At 37.9% G+C, this 17267-nt stretch overlaps 1 protein-coding gene across 8 annotated transcripts in view; it reads right to left on the bottom strand.

The window, feature by feature from the left end:
* The window catches only part of Bbx (BBX high mobility group box domain containing), a 137578-nt gene that overhangs the window by 45937 nt on the left and 74374 nt on the right, over nt 1–17267 (bottom strand). For all 8 annotated transcript variants that reach the window (XM_059277325.1, XM_059277320.1, XM_059277319.1 and 5 more), the window contains 2 exons: nt 8778–8858; nt 4818–4892 (listed from right to left, as the gene is read on the bottom strand). In XM_059277325.1, coding sequence (XP_059133308.1) covers nt 4818–4892; nt 8778–8858 — 156 coding nt within the window. The remainder of the gene's footprint in view (nt 1–4817; nt 4893–8777; nt 8859–17267) is intronic.

Below are 17267 nucleotides of genomic sequence, written 5' to 3'. Positions count from 1 at the left end.
AAGCCTGATTTCTAAAAATGCAAGTGTGTGAGAGGTTCATGTTTCCAAACTCTGACAAAATTTCATGGAATGATTTACTATGCTCCCTGAGCATGTCTTTTAAAATACTTGAGTATTTTTTGGGTTGGTGAAGGGTGGGGAAGGGTGGGTATTTTTTCAGAGGTTGGGAGAAGACTAGACATATGATAATTTAGATGGCTCAGCCTTTATCTAGATTTCTCTACCACATTGACATGCTGATCTCTCTGTTGGCCAACTCCTTTCTGGGCTTCGATTCCTGGAGACTGGCCTCTAAGGCCATTCTTTGCTAATCTCTGCTGGCTTCTTTCTACAGTGATCCTATAAATACTAGTTTCTCTTAGAGTTTTCTTCTAGGGACCACTTCCCTTTTTATGTTACATATTTGCTTTTGTAATTTTATCTGTGATGATGGCTTTGACTTCAAGAATAAGTCATATATTGTTAATCTGTCATTTTGTTACTGTTCACTCTTGCTAAAAATTTTCAATGTAAGGGACATGTTTCCCTTTAAGTAAGAACAATATCATCAATGTCCGTTTTCCAATGACTAGCCTAAATGCTGCTTCCGACCCATCAGTGTGTGATTGCTCCACTGGTAGGTGGAGAGTATTGTATACTATGCTCGTGGTTGTGAATTTTATTTTCCTCAATCTATATGGTGTTTGCCAATCTGTTAACTCTGTTGCTTTGACTATTATATAATTCAGATAAGCAGTATCTATTCATAAAGGTTAGTAAGAGGAGGTAATAGTAAGTAGGTGAAATAGTATCTGGGATATAGAAAAATATGCTAAGAAAAATGATCACTCTGGATGTTAAAGTCCTCATTTTGTGTTTCCTTGAGGTGCATGAGTATACAAGGGAAATAGGTGGTAAGATGAGAGTCAAATTAGGTGATGGTGAAATATTTTGTAATTATAAGGCATTATAGACACTAGTCTTGAAGAAAATGAATGATAACTATTGCACAAATAAATTTAAAAAATGGATGAGAATAGCTGGTACTGCTTACTTTAAAAGAAATATTAATGCCTCCAAAAAAACACATAGTATGTCCTGCGGTTAGTTGTAGTGAAGTTTACAGTGTTTTTATGGAATGCAATAGTAAGTAACATATTAAGTATCCCATCATGAAAATGAATGCTCTAAATTTGTACCTATTGCTTATATCCTATTGAGACAATATCTTAGATTTGGTATGATTATGATTCTACTTATACTGGCAGGGTAAATATCTTCTAAGGAAAGACCTAATGTCCAAATCTATTTGTCTAAATCATATAGATTAGCTGTGTCTTTTTAGTAAGTATGCTATTTTTCAATGCAAAGATACACACTGGATTTAAGAGCCAGTCACATATCAGACAGAGAATGTGTGCATTGTCCATGGCTTTTAGACCTATTAAATAATAGAAAACAATAGCTCCCTTCTGGCATTATATTCAGGCATTGGTCTTCAAGACCTAGATCTAAAGTGAGTGATGTGGCACTTTACCTTTGAACAACAACAATGCAGATAGGGAACTCATTTTGACCAACTGAGTACATCAGAGCTAAGAATCACAGAGTGATAGCACACTCATGGGTTAAGCTGAATCTAGATGAAATATGAGTATCAAAATGGAAGAGGAGGCTGACTGACATGGGGGCAGGCAATCTTTACACTGTATTTCTTTCTAGATCTTATAAAGCAGGGATATTATTTTTCTTCTTTAATATAAACATTCACAAAGAACCTATTAAAAAAAGAAGTGCTTTACTGAGCCATTCACTGAAGGTTAATTTCAATAGGCTTTAAGATGGTCAGACTTGGTTAAAAAGGGGGGCAGGGGGAGGAGTCCTCCTTAGCTTTCAATGCAGAAACCCAGGACTTGCTAAAAAAAGAAAAACAAAAACCATTTTCAACCTAAGAAAATGGCCAGTCTTTAACAATTGTGATTTCTTTGATAATTACACTTCACAATAAATAACCCATTTCTAAGAGAACATATAGCCAAATGCCTCTGAAGAGCTTATGAATGAAATTAGCAGGAATGTTAAAGTCTAGGAATATTTCATGTGTCTATCTTATAAATATTCCAAAACCAAACACTTTTACAGAGTTAAATGTTTCCTAAATACATAAATATGGACTCCCTTCGTAAGTAGGTAATGATAGGACCGAGAATCCCTCAGAAAATAGATGGGGGTATAAATGGTAATTTTCAATCAAACACTTATGCCCTTCCTCTGTTTCTACCTTTCCTTCATGAGAACAATGGATGAGAAAGTTCACTAACAATAACAATAATACACTGTAAGTCAGCAGCAACTGGAGAACAGTAGCCTTAAGGTGTGATTCCTGAAAAAGAATCTTGCTGCAGATGGAAGTTCTCAGTCTGTGTCAATCAGAAGTCCTAGCAGTAGAGCCTAGAAATCTTTCTGTGTTTGAACAAGCCTTATGGGAGACACAGACTTTTTAAAGTGTGAAAACCTTTGCTGTGGACTAATTAGGACAATAAAAGATGATGTTATTTTGTGAAATAATTATAAAAACAAGGGGATATATCATCACAGTGATTACAGACTATTCTATTTCTACTACAATATATATGTTCATCATAGATTTCAGCAGACAACTTTTATTAGTTCATTTAGTTAACTCTTTTTTAGCCTTACGTAAGCCGGCCTACAACTGGGCTGACAGGATGGTCAGATGGTAAAAACTAGATTGAAACTTAGTGTTCTCATCCATCACAAGGAGAAGGACTAGACAAGTTATGAATCTCTAGATAAGCACAGACTTCTCTTATGGAAAGCAGATGTAGCGCATACTGTTAAATAACCCCAAGTGCCACACTTTAATTTGCTCAGAAATTAAAATGGCTTATATTACCATCTTATGCAAAATATAAGAAGTCCCCTAGGGCTTGAAGAGGGAGGAAGACTGAATCAGATTTTTGGGTATAGCAGAAGTTGTGTTTGTTCACATTATCCAGGCTGGTTTATCCATCATGCATAACTTTTGCTACAATCCCCTGAAACAGCTCCTGCTAAATTTTCAAATTAACAATCCTAAGCTTCCTCAAATCCCAGAGCTGCTTTGTGTCAAGCAAAAGACTTTAGGGACGAATGCTGCTATGCAGCAGTGTGACCTCTAGAGATGCTTCCCTGAAGACTGTCTAGTAACTTTTTTGTCCCTATTGGGGGTGGGGCGGGGAAGCAGTACAACTGAAAGGCAGCGACCAAATCTGGTCATTTGATGGGGGAGTGCACTGAGCACAAATTACTTCCTTTAGGAGATTCACTGATCTCATTCTTCAGAATCACAAGACAGCAGCCCTTATACCATCAATTTGGTCCTTCAGCACTGACCCAGGTCTTCAGTGGCTGCTAATGAATCTGATGATGGCATCTTTTAAGTATCATTTAATCATGCTGTTAGGTACACACACATTTGGTCAAGATATTCCACACTGACATTTCATATTAAGTGGGTAATTAATATATAAATATCAGGTATATCAAAGCTGGGCCACCATACCCTTCAAATTCATGCTACAGGGTAAAGACTTTAATCCGGCAGAATATATAGCAAATAAATTATATCTTGTATGAAATGCTTCAGAAAAACTGAATGGGAATGGCTTAGATATCAACACTAAAAATAAATTCACTCAACACACCAGCATTCTTTTTAACTTTTGAAAAATATTTAGCAGCAATAAATGAGTATCAATAACTGGAAAAGAATGAGGAAATAATATTAAACAAAACTATTTCCCCTAGACAATGAAAACAACAGTCTGCTTATCAGAATGGAAAATTATAATGAAATATTAATGTGCTCAGATGCATCTAGCAAATTGTTCTTCATGAAATAATATTTTGCTATTAGTTTTATATATTAGTTATCAGCAACTAAAGTAACTACTGTAGCAGAGTCACCTAACATAAGCAGAGCAGCTGGTGCTATGAGTCTCAGAAGTGTCCCAAGAAGCATTTTTTTCCCTTAGTGTAAGAGTCGAAAGTAATCTTTTTCTCATTTTCAAAGTGAAACGCTAGGTTTTCCCTTGCCAAAAGGATATCATTTTACATTTCTTATACACAGCACTCCATACTCAAATGAATCGGTGATTCAATGCATCAATATTAAACAGAACAGTCTTGCCTGTCATTTTCTCTCGATTCTATAAGACATTACCTAGATTCTGATATGCAGTTTTCTTGGAATGAAAAGCACAAGGACCTAAAGCAGGCAGGATGTTTTTTTCATGATCTGTGTCCATCTTACTATTTGTCACAGAGCTCTTTAGGGATGAACACAGGGTTGAGGTAAACCAGGCACAACAACCAAGAAATACTGTTTGGTGCATGCTATCTGGATGACAAGCCGACAAAACTGGAGATCCTGCACAAATTGACCTGAGCAGAGGCAAGGATTAGACGCTGATAAAATACTGGCTGCAGCTACATCTGGTGGAAAGCTACATAGTGACAGCTTAACAGGTAATACTCAACACTATATTTGCTTTCAGAAAGTTATTCATCAATTACAGCATCTAATTTACTACTAGAAACACAACTGGAATCCTGTGGCACTCATGCTGACAGCAGGTTGTTTTGTTGTTGCTGTTTTTGTTTCTTTAAAGATTGAAGTAAATTAAGAAGGTAAAATGAAATAAATGAATCACTAGTGAATGCCTGCTGCAAATGTACTCTAAAGTGCAACATAAATTATTAGGGTTCCTTTTTAGCATTTCTTAAGATGAACATGATTTCTGAACCTAACTGGCATGAAGAAACGAAGGCTTTACCTCTGCAAACTGAAACAAAGCTGATGCTTGACACTGTTTTGAAGGACCGTCAGGTTGGGATGTCCTTGAAGATATCTAAAAGGAAACAAGACATGTTCAATGTTTAATGAGTGTTACTACATCAAACTACTAGCCTCTGCCATGTATTTCCATGTGGATTCAGAAGGGAGTCGCCATTCTAAATCCCTCTGGAAAGATCAGTACCAAATGATAAAGGAAGACGATGGTTGTAAAGAACAAAGAGAGTCTGGCTCACTTCAAAAGATGAACCTTATAAGACTACCTGGTATATATCAAGCAGTAGCATTAAACAGAAGCAGATGAATTTCTTTATTTCAATGAAATTTTTAAAAACATAGTACTAAAGCCAGGTATGGTGGTACATGACTTTAATCGCAGCACTAAGGAGACAATGGCAAGAGGATCTCTAAGTTCGAGGCCAGCCTGGTCTACAGAGTGAGTTCCAGAACAGCCAGGGCTACAACAGAAAAACGGGCTTGAAACCCACTTCCCTGCAAAAAGTAGGAAAACACAGTATTAAAAGTGCGAAGCTGTAAGTGGATACAGCCATACTCTTCCCTACACTCTCCAAACTGCTTTTTGTGTAGAGGCATCTCTCAAACAGTATGGAAGAAGTACATGGAAGTGGGGTCTGGGTATCCGGGTTTTAATCTCATCTCTACTTAGCAGGTATATGACCTCAGTTAAACTTCTCAAGACAAGACTTATTTTTTTCCAACTGTACATTAACGATGGTGATAGTGTCTATTTTATAGAATTATGATGATAATATGAATATAATATGAAACAAATAAGCCTACAAATGTATTGTCTGGCATAGATGGGAACACAACTGTTCCAATACGAAAGCGTTTCCGTGTGTGTGGACATGCAATGTGCACATGAATGTAGGGGGCAAAGGTTGACGCTGGTTGTCTTCCTCAATCACTCTCCTCCACGTTATTTTTTAAAATGTCTACAGCTGAACCTGATATGCCCCATTTCATGGAGACTGGCTGGTTGGAAAAACCATGGATTTTCCTGTCCATGTCTCCCCACTGTTGAGGAGTACTCATGCTTAGTTCTCATGCTTATGCAGCAGGCTGGGCCACTCCCCCCCCCCCCCCCCCGCTTCCTTCTGTTGTGACACCTGTAGTCTCTCATCACACAAAACATATACACACACGTCAGTGTCTAACAGTGCACAGACAATTCTGCAATACCATATGTTGTTTTGTTTTCACTGAGTAACAGCAATACCCTCAAACTGCTCTGAGGGCCAGAATAAAATACTTCCAAGAATTTTTTAAGAGTAATTCTGTTATTAACTTTTGCTTCTGAGTGGACAAAGTTCAGTTACATAGCAGGATGAAAGTGAGTGGAAGTGAGCAGGAGCTTTGGGTATTATCATTTCAGCCCACTTGTATACCCCAAAGAGAACACAGTAGACTGTGTTCAATCACCACAGAGTACTTACTAAGCCATAAATACTTACTAATGTACCCTGATCCCAATTCTACAACCATAAAATGACTTTTAGAAAAGTTAGAAAACATTGTGGTCATATGACAGCACAGAATCAAAGGTGATATCAGGGAAGAAACAAAATTAATATAAAGGTTGCCTGATCATCGATACTATTTACTACTGAAGACACTAGGAAGAATTTAAAGCTAACACATGTTTTGAATTAGATAAGCTATTTAAAAATAAATATCAGCTAGACAGAAACAAACCATCATAAAAGGAAAAAATTGAACTAAGGGATCTGAAGACATTCCAGGCTGAAATTGAGTAACTTTCCTTGGTTTAGCCACCAATTCTCAGTCCCTGGTAACACACTGTGCAAGTGTGATAAACTACAAATACAAAGCTGCAAGGATTTACCTCAGGTCTTAGGAATTATGAAGCTAGTAGAATTTACTTCCAATAATACTTCTCATTCCCACTAGCTATCCATAAAAGTTAAGAAAAAAATGAACAATTCATATAAAAGGCAAACCTAACCCATAATATATTTCTTCAGGAATTAAATCAGATAGTAAACCAAACAGAACCACTATTAAAATCCATCTGTCTTTTTTTGAAAAGCATTTAGTGAGTTCTAAACAGAAGGATACTCTTATAAATAAATGCTGACATAAAGTATTTCAGTTGGTGACACAAATAGGGTTTCCTAAGAAATATCAAGACCTTTCATATAAAAGCAATACTGTTACAGATCTCTTTGGAAAATCATATATGCTATAGAGGCCTCAACATGTACACACTGTGATATGTACAAAGTTTCAGATAAAACTATAGAGTTCATTCTATCATTAGGGCTTCAGGGATCACTCACTAAGCATATCTGCTTGAAGTCTCAATTAACATATCTCTAACTGCTGAAAAGGGACCACAGCATGAATTCTCCATTATATTTAGTCCTCGCAGAAATCAATATTCAAATCAACCCAAACTCATTCCAGCCCTCAGTCAAAGACAGAAAGACACAGATATATACCATGAACAAATATATAACATTCTGGTGATATAAGCAAAGCAGCTAGGAATACTGTAAATATTCTCAAAGGACTGGCAGGAGGTGCCAATGCAAACAAACAGACATCTAAAAAGTATGATTGTCCTGTACCAAACTGTGGTAGGACAAGAAAAGAGAAGAAAATTAAATGATCCAGGAAAGAATAGGTGGCTTAAAGATTGGGGGTGGGGAAGGAGATGAGAGTTCATATTGAGTTCTAGGATTAACTGAGGTATTTTCAGAAGGGGTTTCAATCTCTGCTTTTGACACTGACATTGAACTAAGAGTTCTGTCCTGTGATGTAACTCTCTGGCAATGGCAAACTTCATGCTACAATATCAAGTTAGAATGGCTGTCTCCTGTAACCCGACTGGTGCCTGACCCAACTGTCATCAGAGAGGAGTCATCCAGCAACTGATGGAGGCAGATGCAGAGACCCACTGCCAAACATTAGGCAGAGTTCAGGAATCCTGTGGAGGAGGAGGGGAAAGGAGTGTAGGAGCCAGAGGAGTCAAGGACACCAAGGGAAGGCTCACACAGTCAACTAGCCTGGGCTCAAAGTGGGTAACAGAGACTAAACTGACAAGTGAGCCTACATGAGACTGAACTAGGTCCTCTGCATATACATTACAGTTGTGTAGCTTGATCCTTTTATAGGACTCCTAACAGTGGGAACAGGGGCTATCTCCAACTCTTTTAATGGCTTTTGGGACTCTACTTCTTATACTGTGTCAACTCGTCCAGCCTTAATACATGGGGAGGTACTTAGTCTTACTGCAACTTGATATGCCATGTTTTATTGAAACTCATAGGAGATCTGCCCTTTCCTAGATGGAGACAGAAGAGGGGCTTGGAGGGTGTAATGGGGGAGAGGGGCTGGGAGGGAAGGATGGGGGGTGAGGCTGTGGCCAGTATGTAAAATAAATAGATGAATTTAAAAAAATGTAATAAAAACCAATGTTAGAAAAGAGGCAACTATAGGTAAAAAGAAAAAACAAAGAATATATAGGTAACAGTCCTGAGTTTATTCAGTCTTTGGATTTTCAATCAAAATGTTGTATGATTTAATAATAATTCTAGTTTAATCATAATAATAATTAGTATGACTTAACAAGCTTCTATAAACATGTATCTATTTCTCAATTAACATCTCTAGAATGGCACAAAGCAGTGAATGTCTGTAATCCCTGCAGATGGCAAATTGAGGCAGAATCTTAAGTTTGGTACCAGCCTGGCTATAAGGACACTATCTCAAAACCAATCAAACAAAAAGCCCCTGGAGTCCCATATCTCTTACAAGCTTTGATTATATGTCCCCATTCATAATTAAATGAGCTGAGTCGAGTTCTTTGCTGCTTTCATTTGATGTCAATAGCCCAAATTTAAGCTCGCTTTATAAATGACTCCTTGATTAATTAAGTATAGGATGCAAACGTTACCTCAGCAAACTGAAACAATGGTGACTTCTGACGCAACTCAGGTGACTCTGAAACATCAGGCCTGCAAGGCCCAGTGGATGGCTGAAAGAAAGACAGACAGCTTGAGCATCATGACACCCGCGGACAAACAAATGCCACCTAAAGCATTGCCAACCTCACAATCTAACAACTGAGGCAACACCAACAAAAAAGTAATTGCTGAGTGGGGCCTGAATGAGAGCCATCCACGACAGGCTCATCTATTTGAACACTCGGTCCCCAGTTGGTGGTGCAGTTTGGGAAGGTAATGGAAACTTCTAGAGGGTAAGTAAGGGTTATGAACTTGCCCAACTTCCTGCTTACTCTCTGTTTCCTGTGTGCAGATAAAGATGTTAGAGGTTAGCTTCCTGCTCCTGCTCACATGTCATGCCTTCCTGCCACTATGGAGGCTAGCCCTCTGGAACTGTCAGCCAAAATAAACTCTTTCTGTCAGTTGCTTTTGTTCACAATATTTCATCACAGAACAAAGAATAACTAATACACTTTACTAAGTTCTATGCAAGTGACCGACCATTCTAGTGCTAAACAATGACAGAGACAGTAGATAGACAGCAGGGTACTTTCAGAATGTGTACAAAGACTAGCATTTTCCTGCTGGCTTTCTGTTACAAATCCAGAGAACACCTACTTCTCTGTACTATGCTGCCTCAACACTTCCTGTTACATGATTACACAGACCCACACATGAGCTCTAATGGAATAATTCTGGGAAAATAAAACTCAAGTCAAAATTTTCTTTTCCAAAGTTTTCACATATTTATATCATGAACCCTAATCTTAAGAAGGTTAGGGTCTACTTAAACAAACTTTCTCTTGTGAGAAGTTAATACTTGTAAACGTTTAACATTCTGTTATTGTCTTCTGTTATTTTCATTATTAACAATACTTACTTAAAAAAAAGTTAAAATTATGTCTTTCCAGGATTTTTTCCAAGAATGTAAATTTCCTCTTTAATTTTGTGTGAGAAATAATATTTGTATTGGGTGACATACTCATCTCAGTAGAGAATTCTATTGACGGAAGATTTCTTTATTATTCTGACCTAAGTCTCTCCCTTTTTTATAGATGAAATAATTTAGGACCGGACAGGTAAGTGACACTTACCCTCAGTACTCAATCCCCCTTTATTTAACTCTTATCATCACAAGACACACTCGTTTACTGTGAGTCCTCTCCCGGAGCCTGTCACTGCATTACTTTCCAAACTGCCTAGGTACAGTGTAGATACTAAGAAGTACTTGTTGAATTATATTGTGAGAGGTAACACATGCCGGTGGCACTGAGGAGGTGGAGGTAGGAGGAATCAGAAGCTTATGGTCACCTTTGGATACATGAGACCCTGTTTAAAAAAAATTATTGAAGGAACTAATGAAAACTGAGAAGTATTCTTGTAAGTCCTAAGTCAGTGTGTTTCTCCTACATTCCTGAATAATGAAGTTAGGTTTTCTAGGGAGAATAGGTATTTTTTCACTTCAAAGGAAAAGGCAACAGAAGTTACACACACACACACACACACACACACACACACACACACACACACACACACACATGTTCCCACTGAACTTCTCTCCTTGATGGCTGAAGAGGAAGGGTGTTCTTCTAGCAGTGTTACAGGCTGTAGAGTAGGAACACGTATTTGAAAACTTTATGGTCACTTTGGATGTTTTAGAGAGTTATGAAGACTCTTCCTAGTGACAAGTACTATGGAGAAGTCGCAGAATCCTTAAGAAACTTGCCATCTAGGGCAAGCTTGCCTCTCTTATCACAGCTTGACTATTAAGCATGTTGTGCTAAATGTACCACTAAGACACCAAGTGCACTAAAAAGAAAGCCAATAAACCCTCAAAGTAGCAGCCACAAAGGTTTGGAAATTTCCTTCTTGGATGGAATGACTAACCAAAGTTAGGAATAATAAAGAAACTGTATGCATTTATCTCCTGGATATTTGGGGAAATAAAGTTTGATTTAAAAATCAAGCCAGGAACTGAATAAATATTACAAAGTGTCTTTATAAAATTCTAATAAAAATATACATGAAATGGAAATCTTAAAAGGCATTTACAGCAAAATACATTATCATTTAGGCAGGTCTCCTGGCACAGACATGCAATCCTACTAGCAAGTATACTTGGGAGGCAGAGGCAGTAGGATACCAAGTTCAAGACATTCCTGGGCTGTCGAAGGAGTTCAAGACAGCCTGCCTGAGAACTTTATGAGATCTGCTTTAGGGGGGCAGAAAGGTTAAAAACAAGATAAGCAAATGAACTAAGGCCATGGGACGTGGCTCAATTTAACAAAGGGACTGATTCTGAGAACTGTGTGACATCACAGAGAATATATAGCTATGACATCACTAGGCAGTATGATTGTATGGGATACAGTCATACATGCAGCCCATTGTTTGCTACAATGTCATTACCAATAAATACATCAATGTATTCTTATTTCAGATTCCATGAGGTGGGAGAGGTAATGACTCTGAGGACGCAAACTGCCCTGGTGGCTTAAAGTTCATATTAACAATAAGAAAATTAAACTTTAAACATCATTTTAAATACATTTTTTTCATTTACTTGATTGTTTCTCCCCAATCCCAACTCTTCTCAGGTCCCCCTACCCACTCAATTTTATGTTCTCTTTCTTTCTTGCTCTCAAACTTCCACAAAAGATAAAGGATAATTTTACTGTAAAATCATTTTAAATCATGAAGTTTAAAAGTTAAACAACTTTCTTTATGAACTTTTAAGATGAACGATTTTAATAAAACCAGATGAATGGAAGGGTCAAAGATAGGAAATTTTCAAGGCATGTCTGACCAGGCACAAGACAGAAGTCTACACATGTGTTTGTGCTAACCATGCAGCACAGAGTAGATGCACAATGAGCATCTGTTGACTGACTCCATTCTCTTGTGTGTGACCTGGCAGTAAAGTACAACAAAGGCTGCCTAGTGGCTAAAATAGCATAAAGAGAATGACTAAGTCTGTATTTTATTCTAGTGGACCATGTCCTTTCTCAAGATGTCGGTATTTGTGAATTAGTGTAGTCAGTAAAGTATAATGGAAACAGCACAAAATGTAGAGCCTGGGGGATGTGGATACTACTCAATTATGTACATAGTGACTTGGTTACCTGACCCTAGTCAAAGCAGAAGAGAAACGTCATGACAGAAGTCTAGAGTAGAGATAAAAAAGGATGGGAAAGAGCTGTAGAAACCAACAATGCCAGCAGCATGGAAGACAGAGGGAGCACTTTCCTCAAATTCTCCCTTTGATTTAGATGCAATTCTCAATAAGCAAGGAAGGGAAATGATGCAGTTTTTAGGAAAACTAGAGAGCTGATGTAAATGTTTATCTAGAACAAATTAAGGTACGGTAAATTGCCCATTAAAATTTCATCAGAATGTATATATTCAAAGTAGTAATTTACATTTGTAACTATGCTTCCATGTCACCAAGGTAAGGATGATTATCTTACAAAGTAAAATTGGATGTGATACATGTCGGGCATTTTTATCTAAAGATTTCAAAATGCAAAAATGATCCTAGGATACACCAAATGCATATATTGTATGAATAGAAAATTCTATACTTATGAAAGGGAAGGTAGATTTCCTACAAAAGGCTCCTATCACAGTCCCAGACTTTATGAAATGTTATAAAGAATATTCAAATTATTTTTGTTAACTGGAGAATGATTTTTATGAACCAACACTTATTCTTCAGCATCTATTCTTATAAATTAATGAGAAAAGAAATAAGCTATCATTAAACAAGAAAAGAAAAACCAAACAATCCTGTTTCTAGAAAGTCTCTGAAATAATACATAAAGCCACTAGGTGTTGCTCTATGCCCAAAAAAGAAAATAGCTATAGGGATTTCTGCCAAACCACACATTCAAATCTTCTTACCCTCAATCGCCACCCACTTTGATTTAGCTAGGATTCTCAATAACGAAGGAAGGAAAATGATGAGCATAATAAAGAATTATGACAAAGTAAGTAACATTTTTTTTTCCCACAAGAGCAAATCAGATAGTGAGAAATCACAGGTCCAGCATGATTGAGCTAGTTACGACTACAAGTGACTTAGGAAGCTAGGTATCAAGGGCTGTTCATACTTTGCAAAGCACAAAGCCAGAGCTGCACAGTGCTTGGCACTGTGATGAACAGTTAACAAAGGAGCAAGTGCACATTGTAGATCAACCACATATTCTTACTCTTGCCAGGTCAAATATTTATTTCTCTTTCACTTGTTCAATAAACACTAGGTACCAGCTGTGGGGATTGATGCCATTAGGAAGTTTAAATGCCACTTGCATCCAGTGTAAAATTGGGAGTAAAATGATGACTTAGGGATTGTGCCAGACCCTGAGTCTGTTTGCAATTCAAGTGAAGGGGATAGCTACACTGCAGAAATATAGCGTGAAAGCTTATTAGAGGGGAGCACAGAGAAAAATCCTTTAAGGTGTGGGTGGAGGGAGGTAAAGTAATCTCTGAGATATGCTTGGAAAGAAAGGAGGAATCCCTCAGAGGAAGAGTGAGAATGACAAAGTCATGGCAGGTGAGGATGTACAGAGGTACCACTTTGTTGTGCTATTGAGAAATGGTGACTTTCCCAGAGTGGGTAAAGAATAAGATGCCATGTAAGTATAATGGGAGATGAATCAGGCTGACAGAAACTGCGATTCTGTTGTCTGGGAATTGGGCTGGAGGAAATAGAGGGCTAGTCAAAGATTTTAGTTAGAGGAATAGCATGATGAGAGATACGCAGTTAGATAATTACGTCAGAGGCATGCAGGATGACCTAGGCTGGGAGGAACTGGAGGCAGGAGGCCAATTAGCAGGTAGGGGAAACAAAACTGCAAAGATATGGGGCCCCAATTAAGTTAGAGGTAGCACTTGCCAGTCCTCAGTAATTGTCTGGAAGGATGTCAGGGCATCAGCAGAAGGGTCAGACTACACCTGTATCTTTATAGTAAGTTAGCAGAGAGAGAAGTGAGAGGAGGAGGAAGCCTTGATGGGGGCAGGGAGTATGCATACTTCACGGGATGAGAGGAGTGTGTCTGAATGTCTGTCTGACACCGGTATGCGGCACTAGCACTAGGCTACCATGGGAAGCAGAGCCAACAGACCTGAGCGTCCCGTGCTTCCTAGAACCTGTTATATCATCAGGTAAAATGGGGTGGGGGTGGGAAGACCTAGTTTCACTCAGGGTATCCAGGCCACCAGAATCCTGTCTCCAGTCCATGGATAAAGTTTTCCTATTATCACAGTCTGTGCAGCCGAGCTCATACAAGAAAGAGCACAGGACACTCCATCCTGTTTATACAGACAACTGTAGTAAAAGTTGAGACAAAGGACTGCCTCAATTTCCTTATCTGATTAAGTGGGAAGCCACTCTGTCTTCTTGCCATTTTTAAACATCTATGACTCCCAGCACAAATTAGGGAAAAGGGCCTGACTACCTGGGCTTTGAGCCCCACCACTGATGGAAGAAGCTGGGCTCTTTGGCAAGATGGGCAGTACTGTCTACAAAGTAACAAAGGGAAAGACTTGTAAAGAGGAAGAAAAAAAAACTCCCTGAGCACCTACTTCCATTCTACTGTAGAATTTAAACATAGCACATGTCCTAACAAAGTGTATTTAGAAGCTATAAACCCATGAAAAGAGGATAAAAGCTATGATAGGTAAGGACCAGGAGATGAAACAAGATAATGGAATCTAATGGGTTTAAGTCTCCTTGAATAGTCAAGCATACTAGTATAAGACAGGCACATATCAAATTAACTCAAGGTGTACCGATGGGTAAGAAAAGAATTTTTCCTATTCCACTGATAAAAGTGAAAACTTTCAATTTTATCTAAATCAATATTTAAACAAAGTTAGAATTTAGTGTTTAAAAATGGGGATAGAATCATTTAAACTATATCAGTGCAATCAACTATTCTTTGGCTTGGGTTTTGCATATCTCTTCATGTAGTGGAAATCAGCTGGGTTTAAATCCTAGTATTGATTTCTCACTCTATGGCCATGGGGAATGCAACAAGGGACACGACAGGAATCCTGGGAGGACAAAATGAGTTAACCAATGTGAAGGGCTTAGTCCTATGTCTAGCTTGAAGCAATCTCAAAATGTCTTGTTCTGCGGCTGCTGCTAGCTCTAGTATGGGAAACACAGAGCATAAGAGAAGTGGCCAGAGTTGAGGCTAGTTAGGTGGAACTGAATCACCAAGTCTCCTGGGTGCTACACAAAGACTGGCTAGTTCTGCTGCAGCGCAAGCCCAGCTTTGGCACTGCAGCTAGACTATAATGGGCAGTTACTTAACCTTTCTGCCCTGGTCCCTCCCTGATGGTTTAATATGTATTCATAAGGTAGTCAAAACTTAACTCATAAGACTGCTAAGGAGGTGTTATTCTTACCCAAGCACTTAAGAGCAGCACTTTGAAAGGAAGCAGGAGTGAATGAAAGCTGTCTGTAATAGTTTACTCCATAGTATTCAGTTAAAATCTTCTTATTCCTCATCCTAAGTTTCATAAAGTCCATTTAATAACTTAGTAAATGAAAAAATAATAAGATGGAACTTTTATCATAAACTTACAATAAAGCTAAAAACAATTAAGTGCTATAATACATATAAAGGTGACAGTAAGTATTTTAAGGATTAGGGAGAGAAATATTGCTTAGCTCAAGAAATCATCAACATTCTGAAGGAGGTGAAAGATTAATATTGTTTCATGAAACAAAGTATATAATTTTCAAATTTCAATCAGACCTTCATTTCTTCTTTTATAAACATGCAGGTTGTCAGTTGAAAAATGAAAATCAAGAGGCTTCTCCGTGAAGTCAAAAGTTCATGTGAAGGATTAGCTTTCTTTAAAAACTTGGGCCTTAAGAGGTATCAGCTGCATAAAAGGCAGGTATTTGTGTATGGTCTATTCCCTGACATGGCTTACACACCAAAGACATACTCTTCATCTGACTAAACGTACAAAATGATGGCACAAGTTCACTACTACCAAGTTTTTCTGTAGTATGGCCTCACTGGATAAGGGGGTGTACCTCCGTCTGCTAGCTCCTCTTATACTAACCTAGCTTAGCTAATATAAATTAAATTAAGTCGTCTTTTCTTGATCACCTAGTGATGGTGAAGAGAATAAATTACAATTGTAAATTCTTCCAAGGTTTCAATGAACAAGGATCGATCTCTCTCTCTCTCTCTCTCTCTCTCTCTCTCTCTCTCTCTCTCTCTCTCTGTGTGTGTGTGTGTGTGTGTGTGTGTGTGTGTACATGATGGATGCATGCATGCTGGTGATGGCAAAGCACACTGCAGCCTGCAGGAGTAATAGATATAATTTAAGCTTTTGAATTAAATATAAAATGCCTAGAATAACTTATGGTGATGAGCCTGTATACTTACAAGAATTTTCAGGGAGTAAAAAATGCCTTACAGGTTTTATTTAATCTTTGTAGTAGCCTCAAGAGTTACAGGATGCAGGCATTATTATTCGCTTCTATGGATAAGATGGAAGGCAAGGTAAAAAGTGGCTAGATCAAAGATGTACTGTCATATCTACTTGTTCTACCAAAGAACAAGCATTCAAAAACTAGAGACCCAAAGTTTAAGGTAAATCTCATACACTGCTAACACTGGCTTCAGTTATTGAACTGAATAGACCTGCCTTCCCTCAGCAGCGATGAGTGTTCTTCCTAATCTCTCTTATTTTCCATTTTGCTTGCTTCTGTTCTAGCCAAGATGACTTTGTTGCCCACTTGGGTACAACAGCAAATGTTGTCCTTGCCAAGGTTAATCCAACTACTTTATACATTTTGTACTAAATAGTTGTCTTTTCCACATAATCTCTGAATCGTAACACTCCCTGCTTTTATTTTTAAATTTTAATATAGCTTTACATTTTTTAGACTAGCACAAATAATGGAAAACTCTGTCTTGAAGATTACTTTTAATAATTCCAGATCAAATATTTCACTTTACTTGTATCTTTATCTTCCAGTAACTCACTGATACTGTATGTAAGAGCTTAACTCTCTAACTGCCTCTTCTACTGAGAATCTAATGAAAAGAATACTACTTTCGTTTCTTCTGCCTTTTTATTTCCTGTTCTTTTAAACAACAATGAATTCACTTAAATCTCTGAGTGTTTCATTTAGACTGGTTCACTTCTACAGCTCAAGAGGGTCTTTCTGCACAACTTGATTTGACTTCTGACTTAAATAATTTTCCACAATGTCCTCTCATACCCTTCCATTTCTTTGACTATGACAGGATCATTTCCTAAGGAGACCTACACAGTTTCTTACAAGCACTCAGAAGACACAGACTTGCTGTGTTATGAGCCAGGACTCATTCTTTTCTGTCCTTGTCTTGTTCAGTATATCAATTTTTCTTCTCAAATCAATAATTCTATAATAAATACTGCTCTTAAAAATT

The sequence above is a fragment of the Peromyscus eremicus genome, chromosome 12 (assembly GCF_949786415.1).
Source record: "Peromyscus eremicus chromosome 12, PerEre_H2_v1, whole genome shotgun sequence".
NCBI lineage: Eukaryota > Metazoa > Chordata > Mammalia > Rodentia > Cricetidae > Peromyscus > Peromyscus eremicus.
This window is presented reverse-complemented; position numbering and strand designations above follow the sequence as displayed.